General features: G+C 37.7%; 1 protein-coding gene across 3 annotated transcripts in view; it reads right to left on the reverse strand.

Annotated features, from left to right (window-relative positions):
* Positions 1 to 341: 341 nt before the first annotated feature.
* Positions 342 to 22,158, reverse strand: part of LOC132862518 (caskin-2-like) — a 62,867-nt gene continuing 41,050 nt past the window's right edge. For 2 of the 3 annotated variants that reach the window (XM_060894579.1, XM_060894562.1), the window contains exons 11-21: positions 15,762 to 15,879; positions 13,666 to 13,836; positions 12,051 to 12,184; positions 11,705 to 11,777; positions 10,324 to 10,406; positions 8,479 to 8,589; positions 8,175 to 8,276; positions 7,906 to 8,044; positions 5,467 to 7,044; positions 5,089 to 5,305; positions 342 to 3,658 (exon numbers count right to left, since the gene is read on the reverse strand). In XM_060894579.1, coding sequence (XP_060750562.1) covers positions 3,565 to 3,658; positions 5,089 to 5,305; positions 5,467 to 7,044; positions 7,906 to 8,044; positions 8,175 to 8,276; positions 8,479 to 8,589; positions 10,324 to 10,406; positions 11,705 to 11,777; positions 12,051 to 12,184; positions 13,666 to 13,836; positions 15,762 to 15,879 — 2,820 coding nt within the window. In that variant the 3' untranslated portion in view covers positions 342 to 3,564. The remainder of the gene's footprint in view (positions 3,659 to 5,088; positions 5,306 to 5,466; positions 7,045 to 7,905; positions 8,045 to 8,174; positions 8,277 to 8,478; positions 8,590 to 10,323; positions 10,407 to 11,704; positions 11,778 to 12,050; positions 12,185 to 13,665; positions 13,837 to 15,761; positions 15,880 to 22,158) is intronic. The other variant, XM_060894569.1, reaches the window with a different exon arrangement.

Genomic DNA, 22,158 nt, shown 5'->3' on the forward strand with positions numbered 1-22,158 from the left:
GTTGTGGTTAGAGAATAGCGACAGGTTTTTAAAGATGACGTCCCACAAGCTGTTTTCATGTAATACTGGATGTTTTAGACTTTAGAAATAAAGGATAGATAGATAGATAGATAGATAGATGGATGTATGTTTCATTGTTCTCCCAACCACTTTCTGGTGACTGAGTTCAGAGGCAAAATTTTCACCCCTTGAATATTTTGTACACAAAACTAGGAAGTGATATGAACTGAACTGTCAGGATGTCGGGAATCTAAACAAAATAACATTAAAACATTAAATTTGTGAGCGATCTAGTTTATGTGATTTACAAATAAACATATAAAATTTAAGATGTACAACAGTTTTATAAAAATATTTATTTACATGGTAATGAACAATGACATCATTTTGTTAGTAGCTTAGTTTACGGGAACGATGTTATTGCTCTACTTTGCCCTCTAGTGGAATAACAGAGACTAGCGTTTTTTTCCCCCGCAGCCTAATGTTTCGATCAATTTTTTTGTGGATAAAATCCTTCATCATAAGCTGCAAATTTGACATCACCGATTTATACAAGAATACAAATCTGACCTTGGCATAAATGTTAGTTTAGCACGTCATGCTTTATTTACAAATAAATTCTATTACAAACAAAATTTTTCATTCTTTCTTTTTTTCTTTTTTTTTTTTCTTTTTTTTGTTAAATAGCATTTGAGCTGCTTTCCTCCTCAAACAGCAGTCAGTTTTACGGTCTCTCCTTGATGCACAAGCACACACGTTGCCAATACTGTGTTTGCCTTAGTACTGATACAACCGGATCCATATGAACGCTACAGTAATCAGCAGCCAGCTCTCAAATTATTGGCACCTTTTTCAAATATATATATTTACTCAAATAAATGCAGAAAGTATTTCATTTTCATCCAAAAAAAAAAAAATAAAATAAAAACATTCTCATAAGAACTGATGGGTGCCAATAATTCTGAAATTGACCATCAGTTGCAAACCGTATTTATACACTATCTGTATGCTGAAACATCAACTGAATGCCTGCTTCAACAAATCTGATTAAACATAGAAATGATATAGACTTTCTAGCCACTGACATACTTCTACATAAAAACATGCAAGTTGAGTGAAGTTTATTCCTCTTGCAATCAGATCTACATCTGGGATGAGGACGTTAACATGAAAAAAAAAAACATTACACAAATATAACAAATCTTTTTTTTCTTTTCAGTCAGCTGTTGTACTGTACATGCAGAGTATACAATTATCTAAAATAAAATAGAATAAATACAGTATAGTGCATACAGTAGATGTACAGTGCAAAGACAACAAGAGTAGCAAAATAAAATCTATATTCATATTTGATTAATGATTATTTTAGAGTGTTGAAATTCAACAGTAATGCATGGAAGAGAGAGTAATGCTATAGCTCTTCCTCTTTCTGGTTAAACCGCGTTTAGTACGTTGTTTTGAGGAAAAGTGGTTCTGTGGTTAGGATTACATAATTATGGGCCGTATTCAGAGTCTGTGGCTGAAATTGAAAAAGTTACACAGCAAACATTCCTGTTTTTCAGGTCACACGCCTGCTAAAGTTTTTTTATTTATTTAAATCAACTATTTTAGCCAGAACTTCCTTAAGTGCCCATGACAGGGACCTTGTATGGCATTTAGAAGGGAAAAAAAAGGCTAGAAAATACCGACTTAAGAAAGAAATTGCTGTTTCAAACAATCGAAAAGCAAAAAGATATTATTATAATATAAATAATAAAAAAAACAGGCATATAATAATGCAATAAACACACAGTGTGTATTATATTGCTTTTTATTTTATTAACACTCGCTCTAAATAGGTTTGGGTTTAATCAAATATTTAAAATAATTAAATAACTTTCTCTCTCATTATTCAACAGCTTGTTGTAAAACGTTAGCGATTGATCCAGCACGTGTTTTAATTAATTAAATATTAAATCCATGCTTAAATCAACTCTGAATATGGCCCTAGGTGACATTAAGATTCAAAGAACTGAAATTTCCCTATTTATCAGCATTACAGTGACGTTTCAAACAGAAACACTATACATGCATTTGATGCTACGATACGTTCTCTTGCTATTAAAAAAAAAACTAGGACTGTTCATTATTAAAACTATTAACAACTCATGCAGGGAGTCTGTGGGTCATATGAATGTGCTGTTTGTTTATTATATTCTGTTTGTATTTACAATAAATTTCTATATATATAAAATTGGGTAACACTTATGATGAATCATGTATTCATTTTGCATTAAAAACACATTTATAAAATGCCATATGTATTAAAGCATACGTAATACGTTATAATGCGTGAAAAAAAAGGTGTAGAAACGCGTGTTATGTTTTCATCAAAGAATAATTATCAATCATCTGGCATTGTAAGATATCATGTTTGCTGTGTGTTATAAATGCATCGGAATGCAGGTTTCATATTAAGGGGTACTAATGATTGTGCAAATCTAGCATTGGTCCCAATTCTGCAGTCAGTCTCTGACAAATTTGGTCCATAGTGTTTATGTGCTATTAAAAATCTCAGCGATTACCGATACGGATCACGTTACTCACACGTTAGCAGATCCTCAGCTTTGGTACTAGATATCTTTTAAAAAAATAGAATTATTTCCCTCAAACAGGTACAGCAAACTGACATATTTATTTTTCGCACTTTTTTAAGGCAAAATTTTTTCAATTACATTTGTTTGCCCATTTCTAGGTGCAGTTATTATGATTTTTTTAGTTTTTTATGATAGACATGCTACTCCTGAAATTATGGTAGTTTTTGGTGTCTTTACATTATGGTGTATATTATAGCATTTTTCTAGGCTGTTATTAGATTTTAGCCATTTGTTAGAGTTGCTACAACATACAAGTTATGAAACATAACAATGAAAGTCACATAGCTGTGTGTGAGACAGTATTAACGTGAAAGAAGTACAGATAAACAAAAAGCTACTTAGAAAATGAAGTTTTTTGCATGAAACACTGGGATACGCATTGAAATTGTTTACAGTCATGGTAGTATTCTGAAGGGACTTATTGGTAACCTCCATCAAAGATGATCATCCGGCAAACAGACTAAAGATAAAATTACTATCTATCATGCTGTTATACAGTTTATGATGCGACGGGTTACTTTTTGAGCCTGAACAAAGCAGAGATGAGACGCTAGATTTTTTTCTCTGTGTGCAACAGGAAATGAAAAGCTTTTCCTTAAAAATCTGGGACACAGTAAACAGTAAGTGCTATCAAGTCCTGGCAGAAGTAAAATGACCACACCTTGTCCGAGGCTGGCAAACTGAGCGAAATAGTTTGCCTCTCGTCTCATTCTTACTTCTCCTTCGTCCGTGTCTCTGGCTGCATGCCATCTTCAATCCAGTGATGTATTGACCATCCAGAAGGAAAGCATCACTCAGAAGCAGTAACTGACAGGACCTGAAGATTTTATCTTTAAAACAAATCTGGCAGTATATCTTACAGCGTGCCAGAACATTCTCTGTCCACTCCGAAGATGGTATACAAACGGTACAAATACAAAAATCTGGGTCAATCCAACATGGCATCCAGCTGGTAGGCAAGATCGTCAAACATGTTCCCGATGTCATCCAGAATGTTACCTGCTGATCTCACCGTGTAAACACTGTGACCAGAAAAAGAAGAAGAAAAAAACATGAACAAGATCTGAGTCATGCATCTTTACATACAATATTTAGCCAAATGTTTCCACTTTGGTACTGTACTACTTTGATGTAATCTAGTGTGTCCAGACTTTTGCATATTCATTCAATGAATCAGAATAAACAAACTAATTATTTTTTAAGTATGATATAGATTATAGAGTCAGGATTCTGTTGGCTTTCAGTGTGAGATGTGTGTTTTTTCATCTGTTTGATAACCTTACAAAGATTTTTATTGGTTGAAGATAACAGCTTTAAATGTTACGCTTATAAACAAGCACTTGGGGCGTCTCAGAGAAAAAAAAATTGTGTTTTTTTTTTTTTTTTTGGAGCTTCTGTATGAATATATTGCTGGGTTACGTAAAAAAAAAAAGTCCTGAGTGTCATATTAGCTTCATATTAACCGCAACTGTGGAGTGAGACATGAAAAAAAGACATTCAATTCAATGCATACAAATACAGCGGTAAAATCCATTTTTGGCCTCTGGAAAAAGAGAGTTCATGTCTCTGGCTTTTTTGGGCCTTTTTACACCACGTGTTTTCTCTGATCCGATATCTATCTGATTTGTTAAAACTGTTCCATTTACATTAGGCCATATAAACGCGTCTCGGCGAATCGGATATCAATCCGATCTTTCTACTCCCGCCCAAAATGCACATATATTTGACCTCATTTCCGGGGTAATTGAAATGGAACACACTTTGGTGTATGCGGTTTTCAGAATGCAATCAAAAAGAAGACGAAAAAACTCGTTATGACGGTTATGCTACAAAAAACAGCATTTACTGTTTGCTGCATTTTCGCTGGCGGCAGCAGCGCATTTTAAGACCCGACGAGACACCTGGGTGAAAGATCACCTGAGTGACGTACTTCCGTTTGGGAGGAGTTTAGCGCTGACGTATGTGGCTTGAACAACCACATTCATTTACATCTGTCCAGTTTCATCTGAAACGCGTCCCAGACCACCTCCTGAAGTGGTTTGAACGATCGGATTTATATCCGTCTCGAAAACTTTTCGGAGGGCATTTAGACCTGGTCTTTTTACCATCGGATAGCTATCTGATCACAGAAAACGCATGAAGTGACCAGGTGTAAAAAGCCCCTTAGTCTGTGTATGAGCCAAATCACTTTTCCGCCTTGATTCCTGCTTTTTTGTCAATTGGCTCTATAGAACTTTGTTCCTAGTTTCTTAATTCCTAGTTTTCCTAAATATTTGTTGCTGTGTCAGTGGCTTATGTTTATTTTGTTATCTAATTTAGTCCTACCTCTTTACCTTTGATACTGAGTTTTGTAGTATGGACCGTGGTCTCTTTTCTTGAGCTCAAGTTAAGCGTAATCATTAAATGTCATAAAAAACTAAGATGAATAAATGACAACCAGAAATTCTGTTACCCGTCAGTCTGATCCGTCTGAGCTAAATTTCTCTCAACCACCTCAAGGGCTGCCTCCAGAGAAGTACTGGTCTGCTCTATTCGTTTGTGAACAAACTGATCTGGTTTTTGGTCCTGGGGTCCACTGATACTTGGAAACTCTCTTCGTATTGGAGAGCCACCAAAGGCAATGTCCTGCCCCATCCTGGCTGGCACAACGTGAGGAGGTCCACCTACTGCTACATGAAGGATATAGATATTTAATTATTTTAAACATAATACATACTGTATAATTATTATAAACATATAATTCAAACATATTAGCAAATATTAAATTCCCAATTATGGGTTATAGATTTGATCAAATCTAATAAGAGTTCTGATGCAGAAGGTGTCTTACCCAATGATGTTGCAGCACATTGCCATGTTGGTTTACATGGTGTTAGAGGTTTCTGTGTAGACAGATTCCCTATTAGTCCACCATTTGGCATGGAGAATGAGGTCTTCTCAGGCTCTGGGGAACTCTCCCTTCCCAGGAGTGTGTCCTGACTGGTGAACTGCAGTTCCTTTTCTCTGGGTTTGTGCCTCCTCTTGACAGTGTCTGACTCTTTAAGATTGAACTCTGGTAATTTTAAGGATGGTTTAGGCAGCTGAGCGGGTTTCAGTGGTTGGAAGCTGGCTTCAGTGTCCATTTTAGTCACTTCAATTCTTGGCCTCTGCTTTATGGTCCCTTTGCCCTCCTGAGCAAACGGAATGCTTTCACACAAATTTCCTGGAAGGGATACAGAAGGTGTTTGCTCTTGGCTTGAATGAAGCTTCAGGTCTTGCTCCTCTGGTTTTAATCTACTAACCTCTGTCTGAACAGTTTGACAGAGAGCTCTCTCACTGGTTGCCTCTCTCTGAATGCTTATAGTTTTAGATTGAGTGACCAGTGAGGGAGATTTAAATGAGGGGCTTCTTGGGGTCTTTGTGGGGCTTTCTCCACTCTTTTCCAGCCTGGCTGCAATCATCTGAACACTCCCAGCACTCTCAATTTCCACCCCACCACTATTTCCTCCACTGGAGGCAGAGCTCAGGCGCTTGGGAGGAGGTGGAGGTGGCCCTTTTCTTTTGGCACGTATCACAAACGATTGAGTCCGACCCACATGCCGGTCACTTGCAGCAGCACCTGTTTGACCACGGCCAGGTTTTCGCGTGAGTGTAGCATATGAGATCAGGTTTGGTGGTAATACTGGTGCTTCATTTTCTTCTTCTTCACCATCAGAGAGGGCATATCGTGACAGGCTTTGTGTGCGCTTCTTTGGCTGGCAATTCTCAAAAATGGGTCTGGATTGAGCAGTGCCTAACTGATCTGAATTTTTTTGCAGGTAGTTAAATCCTCTCTGGATGGGGGAGCCATCCGGTTTTGTGGAGATTCCAGGACTAGACTGGGCAGCAGGGTAGGCTAATCGAGTTGTCTTGATTGGTGCTATCGGTGGGCTGCCACGTGTGGACTGCTGCTTCTTTATAGGTAATGGTGGTGCGATCTTGGCAGGTAGAACTGGGCAATCTTTGATGGCACCACAGTCTAAGCTGCCCAAACTCTCATTTGAGTGGCTGTGGGGAGCAACAGAAGTCAAAGGCCATTCCTGTGAGTTCCCGGTGCCCCGTGAACGCATACTAATACTCTCTTGACTCAGAGACACAGATGTTGTTCCACTAAGCATGGCACCAAACCCTTCCTGACAGCCACCGTAGCCACTCTGAATCATAGCATTCTGCAGCTCAGTGCTCAGCTCGCTATCCTGGAAGGTGAGCATCTTTGGAGTAAGTGGTGCGGAAGTGTCATCGGCACTGTCGGCCGACTCTATAGCTACCAGCTCCAGGGTGGGAGGGTGTCTCTTTCTCTGCAAGGTCCCATTGCCCTCTGCTTGGTTCCTCAAAGCCTTATGCACATCACAAAGTTTCTTTACTGCAAGCATCAACTTCTTCTGGTGGCCTATGGGCATAATATGGGCATTCAAACATATTTTATACATATTATATCAAGAGTATGGTCAGTGGTATTAATGGAGGCATCACTACTATTTTTAAATCAAGTATGAGTAGAATTACATGTTTTTGTTATGTTATCAAAACATTTTAAAGGTGCCCTTCCACACAAAACCGTTTTTACTTGTATTTTTTGATATGCGTTAGGTCCATATGTGTTTGTGTTGTGTCGTGAATGTGAAAATGAACTGCTACCTCCCCGGTCAGTTCTAGCCACTTAAAAGAAATAAGGGGAGAAATCAGGTCAGTTGGAAAAGCTGGTAACTCTGACGTCAGAGTGACTGAGCTCATTACTATTCATGAGCTCTCCCACTTGAGACCACGCCCCCAGAATTCGTGTAGCTCAGTGAGTTTCCTATACAGCAAGGATGGCTGAACGTCAACGGGCTTGTGAAGAAGCCGTTCTGCCGCAATTCAAGGTGATTGTAAACAAATTTGCTCTAGCCTAGGCTACTTATTGCGCTGGGTGAATGAATAGTCATGCTCTCATATCCTAGCGGTTAGCCAATCGGAGCCAGGCAGCATAGCTCATTTGAATATTCATGAGAACTGGTGCAAATCGAGCTGAGTCTTCCTGCAGGCTTTCTATACCACACTAGAATGGCTTGAAACAAGGTAACCAAGGCATTTTTTTCCACAAAAAAATGTTACAGAGTCCATGGTAAACTTCAGACATTACCACAAAAGTAATGAAATACGTGTGAGGGCATCTTTAACCTCTATAGAGTAAAAAAAAAGCACAGTACAAACCAATAACTCATGCTAGGATCTGTCACTACTGGTATGCCTATTTTAAACCTTTTCATACCCAGCTTATTGATGCCAATTTCCTGCAGATCCTCCCATGTAATATCTCGCACAATGTGAATAGCGTCGTAGCCATTCTCTGCTAGCCTTTTCTGGTACTGAGCGAGTCCAATGGTATTAAGCCATTCACCAATGTCAGCCTAAAACACAGCAACACAGGAATTACAATATTATCTAAACATAAACTCTAGTTTATCTATTAAATTGATGCTTTTCATATCAGAACGGATATGACGAATACTTTTAAGGCTAACTAATTAAAAATCTTACTGGAATGTAGTCTGGAAGCCACTCTGGGATGTTCAGCTTGCTGATCTCAGTGGAGATCTTCTTGCGATGACCTGGCTTAGTCACACCAATGGCTGTGAGATCCTGGCATGATAACATGGATATAGCCAAGGTAAAAGCAGGTCCAGACTTACAGTACATTACTCACACTCTTAACTACAGACCTTTCCTATAAGGTTTACTGTAATTACTGACTGAGTCCAAGTACAGTAGTTACTCAATATTCGTTCAAAAGAATAACAAAAAACAAATCGCAGACTTTAAGGGGGTAATAAAGACACATTACCTCAGGAGTCATTCTGCTAATGGTAGGCACATCGTAACCAGCAGTGAGGAAGTTTGTAGTGTACTGTTCCAGATGAAACTCACGCAGCCACTGGTAGATGGCCTCAGCATCCTGAGGGAAACAGATACACTTTATTCAAACAAACAAGCAACCCTGTAACTATGGGCCTTTTTACACCTGGTCACTTCATGTGTTTTCTCTGATCCGATAGCTATCTGATTTGTGTCAACTGTTCCATTTACATTAGGCCACATAAATGCGTCTCGGGGAATCGGATATCGATCCGATCTTTCTACTCCCGCCCGTAATGCAAATATATTTGACCTCATTTCCGGGGTAATTGAAATGGAACACATTTTGGTGTATGCGGTTTTCAAAATGCAATAAAAAAGAAGACGAAAAAACTTGTTACGACGGTTATGCTACAAAAAAACAGCATTTACATTTATTTGTTTCTGGCGCGAAGCACGACTCGTGAGTCACTTGCGAGTGACGTACTTCCGTTTGGGAGGAGTTTAGCGCTGACGTATGTGGCTTGAACAACCACATTCATTTACACCTGTCCAGTTTTATCTGAAATGCATCCCAGACCACCTCCTGAACTGGTCTGAACGACGGATTTATATCCGTCTTGAAAACGTTTCGGAGGGCATTTAGACCTGGTCTTTTTACCGTCGGATAGCTATCTGATCACAGAAAACGCATGAAGTGACCAGGTGTAAAAAGCCCCTATATGTCCAGTGGATTTAAAAAGACTGCAGTTAGCCTGGCTACGCAAGTGTGTACACCTGTTAACTAGAACATTTTTTTAGGTTTGGGGGTTTAAGAAATGAGCAATTTAGCACATCTTTTGTCATCTTTTTTTATTCCACTCTTCAATAGAAAAATGCTCCAGGTCTACAAATTGCAAGGGGATCTCCTTTTCATAGCATTCTTCAAATACTTTGACTGGGTAATTCCAAAACACTGATATATTTTTTGCTTCAGAAACTATTCCTTTGTTGACTTGGATTTGTGCTTTAGGTTTTAGATTCTGTTCCTTATCATGCTGAAAGTTGAAATGTTCTTCATCTGCCTAACAGAGGCCAGCAAATTTTGGGCCAAAATAGACAGGTATTTGGAGGTATTCATGATACCCCTATTTTGTATATTTTGAGTCCCGGTCCAAGCTGAAGAGAAGCAGTCCGATAGCATGATGCCACCACCACCATGCTTCTCTGTGAGTATAGTGTCTTTAGTCGATAAGGAGCCTTGTTTTGGGGCGAAAAACTTCTTTAAGAATTGTGCCCTAATGGCTCTACCTTGGTCTTACCAGACTTTGGATTGGTGTGGAATTTTTGTTTACATTGATATGTGCCAATGTTTTGCCCTCTCTTCTATCTCAACCATTGCTTTGTTACCTAAAGTGTGCACCTGTTCTGAGTTCTACATACATTCTCACACCTTGTATTTTGATTCATTGTTTACTGGGTTGGACTTTTCTCATATTTTTGTTTTTGAATTATGACATTTACATTTATGGTATTTGGCATACACCCTTATCCAGAGCAACTAAAATTTCATCTCATTTATACACCTGAACAATTGAGGGATAAGGGCCTTGCTCAAGGGCCCATCGATGGCAGCTTGGTAGTCCTGACTTGGTGACACAACGTTCTGATCGGTAGTCCAAGGCCTTGACCCTTTGAGCTACCACTTTGCACATGACACATTGACTTTGTTTTGGCCATGTAGACAGGGTTCTCAACCATCTGTGTGGCTTATTCCTCCAGAATGGACTGCATTGTATGTTAGAAGATTAGAATCTGAAGACTGAAAACAAAGTTATATTTGCAATGTACGAACCCTGCCCTCCAGCTCTGGATGGATAACATGTGGCCTGACAGCTTGGTCACCAGCTCTGGAGCTGTTCTGGTCCGGCCTGCGACCTGGAAGAATCACACACACACACAATTACTACAGCTACCAAATCAATGAGCGAAGAATGCTTTTCACCTCATCATAAACAAGTCTGCTGTTTACATTACATAACACATTACATACATAACACACCATCTGATGACTGTATGCGAGATACAACTTCATACAATGTGATTCATTTCTGTGCCTTAAATACAATCCGCCGTTTTGCTTTTTAGACTTGTTAAGCCATAGGATTTATGGCTAAAGGGGTTGCCAGATCTACAAAAAGCAACTCAATGCATTTCCAAACCATTGAGCACTCAATGGTTAATATATTTTAGTCACATATTCAGTTGCTATATTTTGTGCACCTTTTACACAGCTAATCGATCATATCATCAAATTTTGACACCACTGCTCCAATTCATAAAGATAAATATCTACACTCCTAAATACTGTTTTATAAAAAGTCGGCATTGAAAACACAAATGTAATCTGAAAAAAGTGTCTTTGAAATATCAATTATACATTTTTCATGTAAACTCGTATCCAAGCAGATCAAATGTGATGCAAAATGTGGTCATACTGTACCGATCAAGTCCCAAAATTGTCTCCAATAAAAAAAAAGAAGTTATTCTTTCGATAATCAACGTATTGTATTGCAATCAAACAGACATCTATATATCTTTTATTTTTAATTTATGCCCAGAACGATATGATACAAGGCTAAAAATCAGACCTTAATATATTAAACACAATTTTACACAACGGCTCTTTCACCAAACGTGCACTGAAAAGTCCTATAAGATTTATACACATCGCATCTTACCTTTGTAAAATAAACCAAAATTGAGACTGTTTCTTGATCTCATGCCTGAACTCTAGAACGTCTACAACAGAAAAACATCCTTCAGTCTTCTTTTTTCTTCTTATCAGTATCTCAGGATCTACACAACCCTCTCTCTCTCTCTCTCTCTCTCTCTCTCTCTCATATCTCCTCCCATGCTGGAATCCCACACTGCACGTAAGCCTAGAAAAGCTTAGGAATGACTGACTCCTGTAATTCTGACTTGACTCCCATCTCTTTCTTCGGTTTTATTGCTTTTTTATTACTTTTCTGAGGCAATAAATTGTTTTCTTTCCACATTCCACAAATGCCAGTGAAATCCACGGTGATCCTCCTCTGCAGATCATCACTCGTTTAACAGTATGAGGTTTTCTGTTGTTTTTGAACTGAAAGTTTTATTAGCACTAAAACCGACAGAATTTAAGTGGATGAAAAACATTTCAGTGTATGAGCGCATTATGAAAAACTTGAACTAACCTGCAAGCTCAGGGTTGATGACATCAGAATGCAGGCCATGCTGTTCTAACACTTCACCACCAGAGGGCGAGACCTGCACAAAAACGACAACAAAAACATTCACTGTGGTTGTACTGAGACTAGGCATGACTGGAGTCCACAACCAAGCTAACCCTCTCATCCTGGTGTTAAACACCAGCAGGTGGACTTTTCATCAGCTTATAGTTTTCTCAGATAGTGGAGACCCCTTCCAAAATGTCACCATATCAACAATTACACTTTAAGTCTTTTTGAAACTACGACACTACAATCAGAGCTGCTGTTGTAGTAAATTAATCAGCACCTTCTGACCAGTCATAAATGATACCTTGTTGATGTCCTGTGCAGTGGTGATGGGGTGATGCTGTGCATTGTGGGTAACGTTGCCCTCAGTGCTCTGTCCGCTGCCAGCGCTACGGCTGCTTCCGACACTGCCTGCGCTCCCAACACTGCTTCTGTCTCCTTTGAGAGAGGGAGAGAGAGAGAGAGAGAGAGAGTGAGAGAGAGAGAGTGAGAGAGAGCGTATGTCAGAGGCAGAGAGAGATATACAAGGAGACAGACATACAGAGCAAGAGCCATAAGAGACAAAGAGAGACATACAGAGAGACAGCAAGAGCCATAAGACAAAAAGAGAGACATACAGAGAAAGCGACAGCCATAAGAGACAAAGAGAGACATACAGAGAGACAGCGAGAGGCATAAGACAAAAAGAAAGAGTAAGTCAGAGACAGAGAAAGACATACAAAGAAGAGAGAGCAGAGAGAGCCATAAAAGAGAAAAAGAAGTAGGCACAGACAGAGGGAGACATACAGAAAGATTGAGAGATGTACAGAGGGACAGACAGAGACCAACAGACAGATATAGAGAGTAAGAAATAGTGAAAGACAACAGTCAGCAGAGACAAGACTTCATGCATAAACCTTGCGATTATAGGGGATGAGACAAGGAAGAGACGGCACTACTAATGAGTGAGTACACTGAGGATCACAGGTGAGTCTGACAACTGGTTGACCCGCTCTTAAACACCTTGGAGTTATCATCACGTACACTGGAGTTAGTAGTGCTCACTGCTCACTGTTCTCAAGCATCAGACATGAGAACTGGCCAGACAAGGAAGCGATGAGAACATGGCCACAGGCTGGGGATACAAGGGGAAAGACAGGACAGCTGATGGGGACTCTTACCACTGAAAGAGCTCCTGAGGACCCAAATATCCTCTGGCTCTTTGGTACTAGCTGGAATACACAAGGCACTGGGACTGGTGGGAGGAGAACCTAGCAAACACACACACTTTATAGGGTTCTGAGGGGGTATTTGGGCGAAGTGGATAAACAGCTGGTCAAAAAAAAAAAGGACTTCTGAAGACATGAGGAGTGTAAAATTGTGTGGAACGTTGGGTAGATGGATGTCAACAACGGACTGGTCTGAACAGGTGTCAGGTACCGGGAATGATGTGGCCTGAAAGGTTCTAAAATGTTAATCTAAAACTCATCTAGGTTACAAAGAACCCATGAAGAACAGTGTACTGATATTGGTGAGTTCAAAGACTGATATTAAACAATCATTTATAAATAAATATTCCGTTTTACTTTGTTAGGGGAAGTTAAACCCATTTACAAATCAAGGAGTTATAGAAGACTAAACTGACTTACAGTCGGGTCTATAAGAATCTGGACAATGAGAACTACAACACAAATTATAGTGTAGACCTTCAGTGGAAATCTGTATAAGGGGTATTAAATTGTATAAATCTGTATTAAATTGGTTTCTGTTACGAAATTAGATCATCTCAAAAGCTAGGAACTATCCCGAACAGCTTCGAGATCGAAGAAGAGTTTTCCTAGGTTGGTTTATTGTAATTAGATTTCCTCTGAAAGAAACGTGAGAAAGTGGGAGTTAGTGGAGCGTACTGATGACAGCGTGGGCTGAAGAACACACAGTACCTGGGTGCAGGTTCAGGCCGTTTTGGCGTGGTGAGTTGGGATGAGTGGGTGAATACAGGGTGTACGAGTCGTCGGTGTGGGAGGCGGAGCTCGGGCCGCTGGGGGGCGGAGCTCTGGTTAGAGTGTGATGTCTTTGGTTGGGCAGTGAGGCCTGGCGAGAGAGAAAGCCCCCTGCAGACATAATACATGCAGTGAAAAATTATTAATTTTAACAAGCGGAAACGGGTTTCGTGGTTAGTTCTAAGGGGTTAGATTCAGTGTTTAGTTTTCACATTGTAGCATTTCTATCTGTAGTAGTTTTAATGTTTAGTTTAGTTTCATAGTTTTTTTTTAAATTTCTTAGTGTTTTATTTTTAATGTTTTCGCTAAAAAGATTTTACTTTTAAGTGATTTTTTTATCAAATCAAATTCGAATTTTATTTGTCATACACAATCATACACAGTATGACAAGCAGTAAAGTGCTTTTTATGACTGAATATAAAAATTGCCAAATAACACTAGGTAAATAATAAAAAGCTATATATATATATATATATATAGATATATATATATATATATATCTATATATATATATCTCCAAAGTATAGAGGTGCTATCTGAATACAGTAACGATCTGAATACGGTACAGTGATGTAAATAAGAACATACAATGTTAAATATGTTGTGTTCGAAAGTGCTTTTTATTGATTTCAAGCTTTAAGTGGTTTAATTCTTCTTTGCACTAATTTAAACTACATTGCACTCTTCCAATTTTCTGTCTGTTCATTGTTTACCGAGTTTTTTGTAGTTAGATTTTAGTGCTTTAGAGCTTAAATTCTAAACGCTTTAATTAACGTTCAGTTTTGACAGGTTTTTTTGTCATTCAAAGTTTGCAATTTAGTATTTATTTCAGTCTTTAGAAGTCATATTTTTATATTAAATTTCTAACATTGTTTGGCATTTAGGAATTTTTCAGACTTTGTTTTTAACGTTTTTTAATGTTTTGTTGCTTAACGTCTAACGTCTTTAGTCATTAATGTTTGGTGGTTAGAGTTTAGTGGATCATTTTTGGTATGCAGAAGGTTTATTGTTTAGTGTCCAGTGTTTAGTTAAAATGATTATTGCTTGTGTTTTAACTTGTATAGTGTAACATGCATAGTGTTTAGATTTTAGTCCAGTATATAGTTTTAATAGTAAGGTAGGTTAGTGTTTAGTTATTAGTATATAGTTATAGTGTTTTGTGTTTAGTTTTTAGGTTTAAGTGTTTTTTTTATTGTTTGTTGTATAACCATGTGCTGCATGGTTCAGCAATACTGAGGAAGCTGCTTAATGGACACTGACAATATGACATGACAGACTGCTGATGTTCTCTCTCTCACACACACACAAAATGTCAACAACTCTTCATTTCAGCTCCGATTTTCTACTCAGCCCTTTTCAGCTCAGTTCCGCCAACAGCTGATTATATCCTTGTTAATCCTATTAGAAATCTGTGTGTGTGTGTGTGTGTGTGTGTGTGTGTGTGTGTACACCTATCAGATGTTGCCATGGATTTCTTTTCCTGCTTATAACTTACTTTAAAACTTCTCTTTGAAAAAAGACTGATATAAAGAAATTAAACCGATACGATGTGGAACTGGCTGTTTTTTTTAATTGATTTTAGAACCTTGTCCATTTTCCTACAAAGACTGTTGATGTGTAACTATCCAGTAATTGTGATTTATTCACACAGTGTCAAGTTTTGTTCAAGTTCAAGCAAACCAAAACATCATCATCATCACCATCACCACCAAAACAGAGAAAAGCACTTGCACACACTGAGCATTTCAAATTTATTTTCTGAATTTTTATATTTATGTATTTAAAAAAAAAAAAAAAAAAAAAAAAAAAAAAAAAAAAAAAAAACACTGAACAAAACCTTTAGCAGGCTCTCTAAAGAAGAACAGCTGAGGAACCCATTTTAACGTCACTGCAGTTACACAGAAATAGATTTGTATACATTAGCTGCCACAATGCTGCGCTGTTGCGGCCTTCTCGGTACACTGACCCTGCTGAGTCTTCATTCCTACAGCCACCTTTCACATTGAACCTTCTGTGCTGTAAATCTCAGACTTACCTGATCTCCGGTTTATGACCTCCACGATGGACGGAGGGAAGTATCCCACCCGGTCGATGCCTCTCTGACTGTCATGGATGTGTCCTTTCCAACGTCCGTCTACGTGCTGCTCCAAAACCTAAAACACACCAGCGTAAACCTTGTTAAACGTTAGCATATAATCTTTGTTTGTGGATTCTAGCTGCCTTTCTGTTTCGCTAACTCTTTTTAGGTTACACGAGTTAATTTTTTAAGTCTCACTGCGCGTTAAATATTCAGAACCTGACTCTATGATCTTCTACCGACTGTCATTCCAAAAAGTCTATTGGTTTTTTAGAAACACTGTTTCTAACCTTACAGCTTAACCTCTCGTGTTCCAGTACTGATTTAGCACAGCAGGCTGAGCAAATGAGTCCATTAGCATTCCACAGATGCTCCACAACGTTAAAATTTAGCAGAGAGCGCGTACGTGACAATCAAACCGATACGGCGGTGGACAAATCCTCAGTCTGGGTGCTGATTTTGTGTCAAGGAAAGTAGTCTTTCATGAGTAGTTGCTTGGCAGAGTAACAACGTGAGAAAAAAGACTGAGTCCTTAACTGACTAGTTCAATTTATATGCAGCTGTGATTAAAGTTCAAGCTCACGGTGATGTAAAGAAGCTCCATGCTGTGACTATAAGCGTGAACTACTCATTACAAATCCCACCACATACTGTGCTACAGCACCCTGGCAGAGAATCGAGCTTATGGCAGAATCAGGAAGACATAGGAACAAGGAAACGCTGTTGAAAGTCTAGCACAAAGCTGTCATGCTGTGTAACTAACTGCTTACTGCACACAGTCACCTCACTGCCAAAACGGGAAATCTAGCAAACACACAGGAGCTTGCGATTTTTCAAAACAAGCACAGATTTTCTGCAGAAATCGGGCCGAGACGTGTGATGTCATCATTCAGCTGAAACCTTCCTCCTGTTCACGTGTGTTTTTGGAGTACAGCTCTGATAGAAAGTCATTACATGTGTGTCTTCACTGCTAGGAGTTCACTGAAAGAAGACTCTTGTAATTGTTATGTCAGCAATTCATGTAGTTTTCAACAAAAAAAGCGCAAAAACACACAACTCTGCTTTTTTAAAAGATATTCTCATGATCTCATAAACCCCCCCCATAGGGGGGCACGGTGGCTTAGTGGTTAGCACGTTCGTCTCACACCTCCAGGGTTGGGGGTTCGATTCCCGCCTCCGCCTTGTGTGTGTGGAGTTTGCATGTTCTCCCCGTGCCTCGGGGGTTTCCTCCGGGTACTCCGGTTTCCTCCCCCGGTCCAAAGACATGCATGGTAGGTTGATTGGCATCTCTGGAAATTTGTCCGTAGTGTGTGATTGTGTGAGTGAATGAGAGTGTGTGTGTGCCCTGTGATGGGTTGGCAGTCCGTCCAGGGTGTATCCTGCCTTGATGCCCAATGACGCCTGAGATAGGCACAGGCTCCCCGTGACCCGAGGTAGTTCGGATAAGCGGTAGAAAATGAATGAATGAATGAATGAATGAATATAAATAAATAAATAAATAAAAATCTAGAGGAACTAATAAAGAAACAAACAAGACATGACTATGAACCTTTGTACAACAATTTGCTGAATTTTGTATCAAGGAAACAAAACGTTTCCTTGATCAACTTTCTCATTTACTTTATCAACTGTCATTTACTTCTTTTGCACAGATTAAAAAAATAAATAATATTTAGAAAGAAGCCACAGCAAAATCCATCAAAAAACATCTCAAACTAACATCTGCTATCTGGATTAAAGATGTTATGATTACCTATATTTAAATTAAATTAAAATCTGTATTTTATATTAGTCAGTTTCCAGGCAAACAAAAGCTGGGAATAAGAAACATACTGTTGCTTTTTTTCTTGCCTGAATTTTTTAAGGGTTTTGTCCAACCCTAGCAGTAACATGGCATAAAAGTCTATAAATAAAGTCTATATAGTTTATAGAAGTCTGTATAAAATAAAGAAATGCTCTGACCACTAAACTACATATTCCTGTATGAGCTGTAAACGACTTGTTTTTAGGCTCGCTCTCAAATACTGAACACAAGCAAAGACCATTTTACATGTTTATGGTTATTTAAAGTCAAAACATTTTCGACTGAAACGTAAAGCATTTAAGTATTTAGTGTTTAAATTTGTTCAGTTTCATTTTTTTGTGTTCAGTTTTTTAGGAATCAGAGTTTGTATAGTTTAGTCATTGGTGTTTAATGTTCCGTTTCTAGTGTTTGGTGTTTAGTATTTACTGTTGGGTATTTAAACATTTTTACTCTTTCATTTATAGTGTGTTTGTTAGTATTTATTGTTTTGTTGTTATGGTTTTATGTTTAGGTTGTTGGTCTTTAGTCGTTAGTGTTTGGTGTTTAGCTTTTAGTGCTCTGTTTGGTGTTTAGTGTTTAAACAGATTCTTGTATAAAACAGATTACATACTGTATGTTAACGATTGCTTTAGATTCCTAAACAGTTTATTTAAAGACCCTTAACAAACACTACCAAACAAACAGTAAACATTTTAACATTTCAACAAGTTTTAGTGTTATGTTAATTAAGGTTTAGTTGTTAGTGTTTAGTTTTTTTTTTCGTTTTTTTTATTGTTTAGTTTGCAATTTTGAGCATCTAGTGTTTAATGTTTATTTTTTATCTTGTAGTGTTTAATGTTTATTCATTAGTGTTTATTGTTTGGTTTCTCATTTTTAATGTTTAGTATTTAATGTGTTGGCACTCCGTCCAGGGTGTATCCTGCCTTGATGCCCGATGACGCCTGAGAGCTCCCCGTGACCCGAGGTAGTTCGGATAAGCGGTAGAAAATGAGTGAGCGAGTGAGTGAGTATTTAATGTGTGTTGATGTTCGTTGTTTCAGAATTCTTTTTAGAAATCTTTATTTTTTTGTTTATTGATTTGCTTAGATTTTTGGTGTTTCAGGTTTAGTCTTTATTATTTGGTGTTTGGCTTTTGGTGTAGAATTTCTGGTGTTAGAAAGAGGTAGAAACGTCTTGTGTAAAATGAAAAAAACGTGTGTTTAGTATCGCTCTAAATTCTTTAGCAAAGATCATTTTACATGTTTATTTACAGACAAAAAACTTGACTGAAGCTTGAATTATTTAGTGTTTAAATTTATTCAGTTTTTATTTTTTTAGTGTTCAGGAAACATTTTTAACATTTTAACAAATTTTAGTGTTATGTTATGTTTAGGCAATGTTTATTTTTTAGTGTTTAGTTTTTGTCTATTTTTATTGTTTAAAATGTTTAGTGTTTTTTTTAGTGTTTATTCTTTTGCTTAGATTTTTTGTGTTTCATGTTTAATATTTAGACATTGTTATTTGGTGTTTGGTTTTTAGTGTAGCATTTCTGGTGTGTAGAATGTTATCCGTTTGGTCTTCATAAGCTAGGTGTTTATAAACCTCTTGTGTAAAATGAAGATGTGTGTTTAGTATCACTCTAAAAATGAATTTAAAGTTATGGTCTCTTGATTGTGTTTAATGTTTACAGTTTGTTTTTTTTTGTTTTTTTTTAATAAATTAAAATTGTAATAAATTCCTATTTTTTTACACTGTGTCATTGTAACTGTCACACAAAACGTTTAAGTGTTTAGTTTTTGATGCTTATTTAAAATAAAGTCCTTATTTAATGTTTAGTTTTCAGTCTTCAGTAAATATTTTAGTGTTTAGTTTGTAATCATTTAGAGTTTGGCGTTCCATTTTGTCTTTGGTTTGGTTTTTGGTCATTAATGTTTAATGTTTTGTTTCTTGTGTTTCATTTATACTGTTTGGTGTTTAGCATTGAATGTTTGGTATTTAGGAATTGTTGTCTTTTGTTTTTAGTGTTTGTTAACGTTCCGTTTTTGTCAAGCTTTTAGTGTTTAATTTGTAGTCTTTAGCATTTAGAGCTTGTCAGTATTTGTCATTTATTTTTGGGTCTTTAGTCATTAATATTTAGTGTTTTAGTATTAATGTTTGGTATTTTGGATTTTTCTTTTTTTGGCCTTTGTTTTTAGCGGTCGTTGCTAGGGTTCAGTTGTCATGTTTTTAGTGTTTAGTTTGTAGTCTTCAGCATTCAGATTTTGTTGTTTAGCGTTTTCATTTATTGTTTAATATTTAGTCATTAAAGTTTAATGTTTAGTTTCTATTGTTTCATTTATAGTGTTTTGGTGTTTAATACGTAATGTTGGGTATGTGGTTTTTAGTGTTTGTTGTTTTTTCGTTAGGGTTCAGTTTTTTTTCAAGTTTTTAGTGTTTAGTCACTTCAGCATTAAGAGTTTGGTGTTCAGTGTTATTTTTTATTTATTAGTGTGTAGTTTCTAGTGTTTAGTATTTGATGTTTGGTCTTTAGTACTGTTTAGTGTGTTTTTTAATACATTTATTGTTTTGTTGTAAAGGTTTTATGACAAAAACTAGACTGCACACTTTTCGTTTTTACTCCCTTTTTTTTTTTTTTTCTCGCTAGACCCTTTATAAACATTGTCTGACAGCTAGTTGGCATAAATATCCAAACTCACAAACACAAAGTCACGCACACAGACACATAAAAGCCCGCACCCACAGCTTGCCATGTGTTTAGAGCAGCGCCTCGGGGCACACGTTTCCAACGCTGCTCGTGAAGAACAAAACAAGCCCGAGGGCTGAGGAGAAAAGAAAAGTTCCAAAGAGAAAGAAAGGGGGAAAAAAAACAAGCGAGCACGACAGCGTGTCTGTTGTTCAGTGTTCGCCAAGTCCCAATCACTCCACTCGCCCATCACAGTGATTGAGAGAAGCCTGTTGCGACATGCGCGACCACAGGTCTCCAACCCACACAGCTGGTGTTACTTTTCTTTCCTTTACGTCCTACTCAATAACCTTCTGCAAGCGCAGTATGTAGGGTGCAGTTCAAAACACCGCCATCAATCACACGGCTTGTTGAAAGTGCCACCGTTGGTCGTTATTTAGATGCAGGATTTTGATTTGTCATGTACAAGGTTATATACAGTATACAACTTAGAGTAAAATGAAAACAAGGCTACAATAAACTCCCTACACTGCATATAACCAGGCTACATTTAAAGTTAATAATAAAATGAAGATGTAACAGAAATACGATGTGTGTAAAATATAGTGGAACATGAGGTGTAATTATTTTTTATTTAAAAACAGCGCAGAATGGAAAGTAAAGTCTTAAAAATTCAGAGCTCTGTCATAATAGTAAAAGTCTAGTGAGCAGAATGACAGCAGAGATTAAAAATCTTCATGGACTCATGGACTAAAAGATCTCTGTTTTGAGGAGTTTGAGGGCCTAAAAGAAAATGCTCCTCCGTTTTAGCCATCAAACGTCCATGAATGTGTGGAATGAACAACTGTCACGTAACGTAATGTAACGTAACGTCACGGCTCTTGTTTCTCTGCGGCCAGCAAACATGGCTGCCACGAACTCCCAGCATTCACCGGCACTCCAACGTTTTCAGTTACGCAGACTTTTAATTATGTGCGCCTGTTTCTTATTATGTGTGTTTGTCTATTATGTGAAAAGCTCTGTTCCTTTTTCAAATCACATCCATTAGATTTTATTTCTATGCTGCTTTTAACAATGCACATTATCTCAAAGCAGCTTTACAGAATATAAAATGTTTTTGTAAATGTATTTGAATTTATCCCTATTTATCCCTAATGAGCAAGCCTGAGGCGACTGTGGCAAGGAAAAACACCTTTAGATGTTATGAGGAAGAACAGATCCAGACAAAAGGGAACCTCATTCTCATATGGATGACACCAGAGATTGTGAATATAAATTATTATAAACCCCGGAGAGTGTGATTATAAATATTTTCCTTTCTACAGTCAGTGGAGTTGAATAACCAGGAGCTCCTGAACAACTCATAAATTAGCTCATCATCTGAGTTCATTACAGATTCACACCAATTCCTCCGTGATAAAGCCTTCAAATATACAATGACGGAGATACAGTGTGTAGAATGATATATGTTCCTTTCATCCATGATGTTAGTAAGCTTTGGCTTTTTTTCTGTGATTTGGTGTCTTTTGGAAAGTTTTTAGACTTTCAGACTTTGACCCTGACCATTTAATGCTCAAATCCCAGAACTACCAGTCTGCGAATACTGGGCTTTTGGGCAAGGCTACTAGCCCTCAAACCTCAACTGCTCAGTTATATGAAAATGTAGATGAAATGTAAGTCTCTCTGGATAAACACGTCGGCCATATGGTATAAATGTGTGTTTGTTTTGGATTATCCTCTGTGCCCGCTTATATGTTCCAATATTTTTTGCACATTCCAATACTTTTGACTGTTCTTGTTCTTGTGCACTTTTTTTAATTGTGACTTTCAATTAATCTTCCAGCCTTGGGTTTACATCAAGCCCCTGTGAGTCTGCTTCAGGACAACTA

Source organism: Tachysurus vachellii, chromosome 2, assembly GCF_030014155.1.
Source record: "Tachysurus vachellii isolate PV-2020 chromosome 2, HZAU_Pvac_v1, whole genome shotgun sequence".
NCBI lineage: Eukaryota > Metazoa > Chordata > Actinopteri > Siluriformes > Bagridae > Tachysurus > Tachysurus vachellii.